Genomic DNA, 9,790 nt, shown 5'->3' with positions numbered 1-9,790 from the left:
TTTACCAAAAATGCAGTCAAAAAACTTCACAAAAAGTAAATTCAGCTTGCCTAAAACGCAATTATCTTAGATGACCTAGGTTGACCTTGACCCTGACCTTGACCCCTGTACATCGTCGAACAACATGTTCCATGATAGGTGGGAGGTAAGACTGGCAAAAAAGGCCGAAATCAGGGTGTCAAAAGCTCACAAGGCCCATGGCAAACGCAAGATGTTGAGAATTGGCCATTTGGGTCATGACATGACCTGAAAAACAAGGTTATATCTCCGAAACCAAAAATCACAGAAACTTGAAATTTTCAGTGGACATCAAGAAAGGATAGACGAGCAGCTATACGAAAAATCAGCCTTCTAGCTCTAAAAATGTTGAGTGCAGAACAGAAAGACTGCCTGGGGGGGGGGTGGCAACCACCCCCCCCCCCATGTGCGGGCGAGGGTTAAATAGTTATGGAATGTTAAACTTGTCATTTTGTAGAGATTCGTGTTTCATTTCTTATTTTTGACAGGTCTTGAATGATAAACCATAAAAATGAGCATCGCTCATCCCAATACTCTATTTTTTGCTCGAAACGTACCTAGAATTACGTTAAAAAACACGGAAAAAACGACGTAGAATTGTTTGTCTTTGCCTCAGATTGTGTTTGTTTGCAGCTCGTCAAGTGTTTGTTTGTAAATCGTGGTGTTGTTTCCTCTTTACGTTCTGCTGTGTACATATAGTTGAGTACTTTCATGTCTGTTTTCACTTGCTTATTTCTCCAATTTGGATAACGTTACACAAGGATTGTAAAAATAAATTTGTCGTTGGTGTGTCCACTGCCTCGAACTATTTATCCGAACCCTCGCCAGGCCAGGGCCCTTTTCATAACGTGAACGGCCAACGGGGGGGGGGGGGGTACGACTCCCCCTGGCAATTGGCTACTATGGCACTTAGAAACACTAAATTTACAGGATAGGTGAACCTGTATGAGAGCTCGCTTTTGGTGCAAATTGTTTGCTCTAGGACAGGTCATTATTTAGGGGGGGGGGGCATCATAAGTGTTAAAGTTTCGCTAAAGGGGTCGAATGTTTTTCGCTTAAAACTTTTGATCTTCGAAACAAAAGCGCCAGTGAACTCAGCATGTCCGTGCGCCTCGAATGGTATACTTAGTTACAAGTTTATGTGAGCTTATTTTTTTTTTTAATTTGTAAGTAAACTTAAATAATTAAGTTCAACTTATCCAAATTACAACGCATCGCATATTCGATTCGCCTGATCGCAGGGAACGCAACGACATCATTTTTGAAGCACTAGTATAGTGTGCAAAGTTATTAGCAAAAAGTAAATTGACCTCATTTGACCTCAGATGACCTGACCTAAGTGTTTTTCAGCAAGCAAACACCAAATTCGTCTTAAATTGAGCTAAAACAACGCAAAAACGTTTAAATATAGCATATTATTACAATGTATTTTTTATATGTATCTTTTCGGACAAATTTTCATATAAATTTTCCGTGACCTCCAGATGACCTCAGATCACCCGAACTTGAAAAACCAGCATGTAGGTTATACAACTCGGCGAGCTTAGCATAGTTGCCTTAAGTTGTTTCTGAACTTTGGTGGCTCAAAATCTTACGGTTCTTACGCTGTCGATAAACTGAGCGATTCCTTTGCCGCTAATATAGTCCAATTTTACCCTGATATTGTCCCGGTTTTGATGACCTATTGACCTCACCTGAAATAACAGAGACCTGAAATTTTCAGGGCAGGTGCCAAAAGGCTGCCCCAGGGAATATACCAAATCTGGCGGCACTACACGCCGTCGTTTTTACGTTATTTGCGAATATTACTGGGGGTTGCATCAACCCTTTGGTCCGGCGAGGGTTGTGAAATCGAGCCACTTGAACATACATATAACTCCATTTTTGCTTATCATACAATGACTTAAACTCCAACACTCGCTGATTCCAGCCTCCACTGGACTGAGCCGATTTTGACAACTTCTCACTAATCGGTGCATAGCTCGGGAACCAATAGAGCTACAGCGCCGCAGCAAGCGCACTTGATAGCTCTTTCAAAGCCCCTTCTGAATAATGCACTCGGGTTTGATCTAAGGTTTACAGTTGAGTCTGTAGAGTGCAAAACTCAAAATCTGATGGAAACTCGAAATGTAAAAATTTGACGTTTTGGCAGAATATGATTTTTTGATAACTTTTGGTACAAAACTTGTATTTCGTTAATTTTCCCGACATCTCGTTTCTCTCGCGGAGATGCACCGAATGAACTATAAGTTGACCTGAAAACGTTAACTCAAACACTTGACCTCAGGTTAAGGTCACGGAAAAGGTTATGCTACATATCGATCGATTCGTATCGTTGAGCGGAACGTATCCATTGTGTTTTCATCGCTCTAGCATGTTGCTATATGAAGTTATTGTAAAAATATCAAGTTAAGGTATATCAAGTTTTATGGCACTGCAGCATTTCGCTACCACACTACCTAATTTACCCATGTCACTGACTTCTTTAATGATTTTATTTAGTAATGAACAGTTAATTGGTAATTAATTAATTACTTCACTAACTTTGCTGACTCCTTCACTGACTACCCATGACTGCCGCGCTGACTCAGCTCCATATCAAGCTGCCTACTCCGCTGACTACTCCACTGACTACTCGACTACCCATCAAGATGCCCACTTAGCTGACTCCACCGACTGACACTCCACCTAGTGCCTACTTCAATGACCCTGCCTAAACACTGCCTACACCACTACCTACATCACCACCCACCGCTTTTGGAGCTGGGCAGAAGAGGTCCGTCCTCCGTCAGCTCCGGGGGACAACTGACCATCAACTCTGCGCACTGCACTCGGCATAACTTAACGATTCCATACATATTCAGGCGCTTCAGACATTGAGCGATCGCATAGAAACAGTCCGCGCGGGACCCGAGGGCAGGGGAGGGGAGGGAGGGCCTGACCCGTTCGAGGGAGCGGCCGGGGCCATGTGCGGATTCTGGTTGGCTGTGAGTTCTGAGCGGGAGGGTAGGATGTGACCCATTTTGGACGGAATTGCCGGAACCTCCCCAAGAACTGGTTTGTTGCGTGGAGGGGCACGGGGCGCTGCTGTGGACTGGCCGGTCCGTCAGGGCTGCCGGATCCCCTCACTGCTAAACTGGCTTAGCGTTTAGGAAATGAGGCTGGAGATGCGTATATAAGGGTGGAGGGAGTTGGTGAGGTCACACTCCACTTCGGCAGCTTCACTGGAGCTGAAACAGTTCTTTCTCCACGGCTGCCTGGTGACCTGCAATGAAGCCCTTCACTGTGCTCGTGGTGGCCCTGGCGGTGTGCTCGCTGGTTGCCGCTAAAGAGACCGCTGCTAAGGAGGAAGCAGTGAAGGTTGAGGAGGGCTCCAGCCGACAGGGTCGCCTCTTCTTCTTGACCAAGCTGCTGGCGGGCCCTGCTGCGCTGGCTGGCGCTGGAGTCTCCAGTCTGGGACAGAGTATCTCCAGTTTTGGTAACAGTTTGACAAGTTACGGGTCAACGCAAACTGTGACCACTGCAACCACCGCGCCTCATGTCATCTATGTTGCAAAACGTGCTTGCCCGGTGCCTCTCTTCACCCGAGGCTGTCCGGCCGGTCACGTTTGCGCCGTGTCTGCCGGGGGTCATACCCACTGCGAGGCCCAGTACCCAGAGGGTGTGACCTGCCAGACTGGCTTCCAATGTACAAGTGGAATCTGCCGGGGTCATACGTGTGTAAGCGATGAGTGTGATGCCACTGACAGGCTCTCAAGGTGCCCGGCTGGTCAGGAGTGTGTGGCCACCAAGGTGGGCTACCGGTGCCATTTCAAGTCGAAAGAAGACCTATGCCCGATGCTGTTGGAGCAGATGGGATGTCCAGAGAACCAGTATTGCGGCTCAGGACCCGACGGCAACATCTGCAAGCCGAAGCTGCAGGTCGGAGACACTTGCACTGTGAAGACCCAGTGCCTCTCCGACACTTGCCGCAACAGGAAGTGCAAGGCTGACGCTTGCCCGGCGGTTGACATGTCCATCGACTGCATGCCCACGCAGTATTGCTCTCCGGGAGAGGACGGCAACATGTGCGTTGCCAAGAAGGAAAAGGGAGCACATTGCTCGTCTCGATTGCAGTGCAAGTCCAACGTTTGCGACGACCGCGGAGTCTGCATTGAGGACAAGTGCCCGCACCCCTACATGGAGGAGCGCTGTCTTCCGAACCAGTTCTGCAGCCCAGCTCCTTACGGCAACGTGTGCGTGGACAAGAGGAACAACAACGATCAGTGCCACCAGAACGCCGAGTGCAAGTCTGGTCTCTGCCGAAACGGAGTTTGCAAGGCCAACGAATGTCCTACTCCCTTCTCCAGCGAGGGATGCAACCAGCTCACGCAAATCTGCATGATAACTACCAACGGAAAAGAGTGTTTGACCAAGCTTCCCAACCAACAGCCCTGCCTACTTTCTGCCCAATGCCTCTCCGGCAACTGTGTCAGAGGAACCTGCACTGACGGCGACGGAACCGAAATGCCCAACGGCGCTTCCTGCAGCATGCCCACCGAATGCGCCTCGGGCAACTGCGTGCTCCAGCGTTGCGCCGCCACGCGTAACGGCATCAGCGGCGTGTGCATGGACAACGACGATTGCCAGTCCAACAACTGCGTGTTGAACGTGTGCGCCGTTCCTGCGGTAGCCACCACGACTGATGCTACAACAATGACGACCACGACGGCTAGCGCCGCCGCATCGTTGCTTGACATTGGTGTCGCCTGCATGGACAGCGCTGACTGTGCGAGTAACAACTGCGTCCTCGAAGTCTGCGCCCTTGGTACTGTTGCGACAGGTATGCCATGCCTGAATGATCAGCAGTGTCTAACAGCTGGCTGCCTTCTCAACGTGTGCATCTAGAAGGCCTACCACGTCATTATTTCCAAAATATGTGTGCAGATTTTGTTACCCCAATGCCTTGGGTGAAAAGTTCAATGCTTTCATCGGGTGTTTGAATTCCAATTTTAGCGGGTGTTAAGTTGTTTGCAAAATTTGCATGCGCAATGCTGCTGCGATTTAACTAGCAAAATCCTTCAACATATCTGGGTAGAGGTTTTTAGTTGCAAGCAACCAGTGCATGGGGGTTTGCGAAGTTGCTGATGCTTTCCATGTAGCGTTCGTCCCATCTAGCTATGTTTGTCACGCTTTTGTCCCTGTTATCAATGTTGCTTGACGTGATACTTGCTGCGACTCTTGTTCACGTTTTGTCATGTTACCATTACCTCGTTTTGTGTTACTTGGATGCTATAATGCTCTGTTCCGATGACTAAATAGTTAACCGTCTGCAAGCTAATGCAGTCGTGAACCGTTCTTACACGACTGTTAATTGTTTGTCGTTGTTGCTACTTTAGAACATACTCATAGATGTCCTTGTCAATGTCTCGTCAATGTTTGCTTTTGTGTTTGTGACGTCATTTGTGTTTGCTTAGCTTTGTTTAGAGCAATGTAGTAAATAAATATTCATGTGAAAAACATGCCTACCTGTTACTGAAATTGGGAAAAGATGGACATGTTACAATAAGGGCCTAAGGCTGAGTCACCTACGTAACTCGACAGTTGCTAGGGTATTCATTTCGCAACCACCACTTGCTCTTAGCCGATAATTCAAGAACTTATCAGCGCAGTGACACGAGGGGGGCGGCAAACGAAAGAACGCGACGAGACGTCATAAGTACCCTTACCTGCGCCCTCCAGGGCTCCTGGGCTACCACGTCCTGCCAAAGGAAGGGGGTGTTTGAACACCTCCCCCCCCTTCTAACTCGGCTCCTGGGCCAGGTAGCGATACGCTGAAGGCGGCGTTCGAAAGAGCGCCAAAAATAATGACAAAATCATTTCGGTAGTTTGTATGGTCAGGTCAAAGGTAAAGTCACCAGAGGTTATCGAAGGCAAAATTTCGCCGATTTTCAGGTCGAATGTCGACAATTTTAACCCTCGCCCTGGCAGGGGGGGGGGGGGGTCGATGCGACCCCCCCCCCCTAAGGTTTTTCGAAGATAGCGTAAAAACGGCGGCGCGCAGCGCCGCCAAATTTGGCACAGCCTATGGGGCAACCTTTTTACATATGACCTGAAAATTTCAGGTCCGGGTGACCTTGGGTCAGGTCACCAGGTCAGAAAAACCGGTACAAGGTCATGGTCAAATTTCAATTTTCTTTTTGCACCTGTCCAACTCACAGTTTTGCACTGATTTCCTTCAAACTTTCAGGATGTGCTAAGTTCACCGAGTTGTATAACATATAGTTCGGGTTTTTTGAGGTCACTGACCTGAGGTCAGTTAGAGGTCATTACGTCGTAATGTTAAGCCTATGGGAAAATACTAAATTCGGAAAATACTGGAGATATCCGCTTCATTCTATCACTTTTGTGCTTTGAAACCACAGAACTTAACAGAAGGTCACTTGGTGCTTCTTTGTTTGGTGTACTTATCCATGGGTCAGGTCAAATGAGGTCAACTGAGATCAATTGACGTTTTTGCCAATAACTTGGCACATAATGACGCTAGAGCTTAAAAAATGGTATCATTGTGTTCCTGGTGATCAGCCGAATCGAATGATATGCGATATGATGCAATTTGGTTAACTTTAACTTAATTTATTAATTTAAGTTTACTTAAAATTTAAGAAAAACTTTAAGTACACTTAAGCAAGGTAAAAAGTATATCATTCGATGCGCCTTGACGTGCTGAGTTCACTGGTGCTTTTCTTTTTACTCTATCTAAATTAGATCAAAAGTTATAAGCGAAAAACTTTTGACCTGTTTTTAGCGAAATTTTTACATTTATACCCCCCAAAACCCCCCTAAATATTGACCTAGAGCAACCAAATTTGCACAGGGGCGAGAACTCCAGGGGGCCCACCTACCTACCAAATTTGGTGTTTCTAGGTGCCATAGGAGCCAATCGCGAGGGGGGGGGTCGCATCGACCCCCCCCCCTGCCAGGCCGTGTTATGAAAAATGCCCTGCCAGGGCGAGGGTTAAAAAAGCCAACGCATAACTCGGGAACCAATAGAGCTACAGCGCGTTCGATAGCCCTATGAACGCTTTTCTGAATATTCTATTCACAGATTTGACCTAGCGTCAACGGCTTTGCATACAGGGGGATAAATTGTCAAAATAGCCGATTGTTTCGGAAACAATTTTTCTGCAATAACTTTTGACTTAAGCCTTGCGCGAGCATGCTTTTTCCGTTTTTTTTTGTTACTGTCGTCAAGACGCATCGAATGAACTAGGTATAATCAACCTTGAAAGGTCAAATTAAAATTTGATCTCAGGTCAAGGTCATGACCTGACCCAGAAGGGTCATGTTGCATATCAGTCGATCCGTATCATCGAGTTGAACACACCCGAGGCGTTTTCATTGCTCTAGCGTTCCTCTATCAAAAGTTGTTCGCAAAAAAAAAACTGTTAGATAAACATTCGTTCACAAAACATTCGTTTTGTGACAAACTCATCTAATTCAACAATACAGAGACCACTGCACCGAAATTTTGGCGGCAGATTGCATGAACCAGATACTCTCCATTAACCCTATGCTGGTAAACAATGAACCAACCATAATGACCGCACCACGGATCACATAATCCGTGTTAGCATAACCGTGCTATCATAAACCGTCGGCGGTGCGGTGGTGGCGCTCGCTGCGGGTGCGGCGCGGGCGTGCGTGCAGTGGAAAGGCGATCCGACCCGGGCGATAGCACGTAAGAGCCGAGAAGTGCTGTGATTCAATCAAAATTGCTTTTGCACCAATTGGCGATCATTGTTTTGTACGTGTTCTGATTAATGAAATAAACTTGTTTTATCTATCAATCTACCTACCGTATGTGCTCATCCATATCATAACCATATCATAACCGTCTCACATAAACCGTGTTCTCATAACCGTGCTATCATAAACCATATCTGCTCATCCATATCATAACCATATCATAACCATATCATAACCGTGTCACATAAGCCGTGTTATCCGTGGCCGCACTTTAGCGCTGGCCGCCTTCGATCGTGGCGCCACCTACAGCGATATGTCCCTCTGCGCCAAGGCCGCGCGGCTGGACGGCCAGTCCAGCGAGCCAGTCTAGTCGAGCCCGTCGCCGAGGGTGGCCACAGTCGCAGTCTGGTCTCAGTCGCAGTCACAGTCTGGTCTGTGTCTGGTCTCAGTTGCGGTCTTAGTCTGGTCTTGGCCTGGTGTGTGTCTGGTCTGAGTCTGGCCTGATTCTGATCTGAGTCTGGCCTGAGCCTGGTCTGAGTCTGGCCTGGGTCTGGTCTGGGTCTGGTCTGGGTCTGGTCTGGGTCTGGTCTGGGTCTGGTCTGGGTCTGGTCTGGGTCTGGTCTGGGTCTGGTCTGGGTCTGGCCTGGGTCTGGTCTGAATCTGACCTGATTCTGATCTGAGACTGGCCTGAGTCTGGTCTGAGTCTGGTCTGGGTCTGGTCTGGGTCTGGTCTGGGTCTGGTCTGGGTCTGGTCTGGGTCTGGTCTGGGTCTGGTCTGGGTCTGGCCTGGGTCTGGTCTAAATCTGACCTGATTCTGATCTGAGTCTGGCCGCTGAATCTGATCTGGGTCTGGCCTGAGTCTGGTCTGGGTCTGGCCTGAGTCTGGTCTGGGTCTGGCCTGAATCTGATCTGAGTCTGGCCTGAGTCTGGCCTGAGTCTGGCCTGGGTCTGGTTTAGTTCGGTCTGGGTCTGGTCTAGTTTGGTCTGGGTCTGGTTTAGTCTGGTCTGGGTTTGGTCTGGCTAATGCGAGCCGACATACACCAAACCGCGTTTCCGGCCAAACATGGTATCGGAAAGTAGGTAACAGGTCAAATGTCATTTGGGTCAGGGTCATGAAATTTTAACCCTCGCCCGGACATAGGGGGGGGGGGGGCTGGTTACAATCCCAGGTAGCTTTTTCTGCTCTGAACTTAACATTTTTTTTAACCCGTGCCCGGCTGGGGGTCCTGGATTTTCACGCCCTGCTGGGGGGGGGGGTGTCTGAACACCCCCCCCCCTTCTAACTCGGCTCCTGGGCCACGTAGCGATACACAGAAGGCGGCGTTCGAAAGAAAGAGCGTCAAAAATAATGACGAAATCACTTCGGTCAATTTTTTGGTCAGGTCAAAGGTCAGGTCACCAGAGGTCATTGAAGGCAAAATTTCGCCGATTTCCAGGTCGAATGTCGACAATTTCCAAGATGCCAACGCATAACTCGGGAACCAATAGAGCTAGAGCGCCGCGGAAAAGCGCATTCGATAGCCCTATTAACGCCCTTTCTGAGTAATTCTCTCAGATTTGACCTAACGTCAACGGTTTTGCCTGCAGGGGGCAAAAACTGCAAAAATAGCCGATTTTTTCGGAAACAGTTTTTCTGCAATAACTTTTGACCCAAGCCTTGCACGAGCTTACTTTTACCGGCATCGTGTTCCTCTCGTCAAGACGCATCGAATTAACTACAAGTTGAACTTGAAAGGTCAACTTGAAAATTTGACCTCAGGTCAAGGTAATGACCTGACCTGAAAGGGTCATGTTGCATATCAGTCGATCCGTATCGTCGAGCTGAACACATCTAATGCGTTTTCATCGCTCTAGCATGCCTCTATTAACCCTCGCCCTGGCAGGGCATTTTTCATAACACGGCCTGGCAGGGGGGGGGGGTCGATGCGACCCCCCCTCGCGATTGGCTCCTATGGCACCTAGAAACACCAAATTTGGTAGGTAGGTGGGCCCCCTGGAGTTCTCGCCCCTGTGCAAATTTGGTTGCTCTAGGTCAATATTTAGG

General features: G+C 48.3%; 1 protein-coding gene across 1 annotated transcript; it reads left to right on the top strand.

The window, feature by feature from the left end:
* The first annotated feature begins 3,288 nt into the window (after positions 1-3,288).
* LOC122391834 (keratin-associated protein 10-1-like) lies at positions 3,289-8,116 on the top strand. Its single transcript, XM_043386133.1, has 3 exons — positions 3,289-3,450; positions 3,793-4,825; positions 8,022-8,116. The coding sequence occupies exons 1-3, from the start codon at positions 3,289-3,291 to the stop codon at positions 8,114-8,116; spliced, it is 1,290 nt and encodes a 429-aa protein (XP_043242068.1).
* Positions 8,117-9,790: the final 1,674 nt, after the last annotated feature.

The sequence above is a fragment of the Amphibalanus amphitrite genome, unplaced genomic scaffold (assembly GCF_019059575.1).
Source record: "Amphibalanus amphitrite isolate SeventyFive unplaced genomic scaffold, NRLGWU_Aamphi_draft 000457F_arrow, whole genome shotgun sequence".
Classification (NCBI taxonomy): domain Eukaryota; kingdom Metazoa; phylum Arthropoda; class Thecostraca; order Balanomorpha; family Balanidae; genus Amphibalanus; species Amphibalanus amphitrite.
The sequence above is the reverse complement of the archived record's forward strand: the minus strand, read 5'-3'. Positions and strand labels throughout refer to the sequence as shown.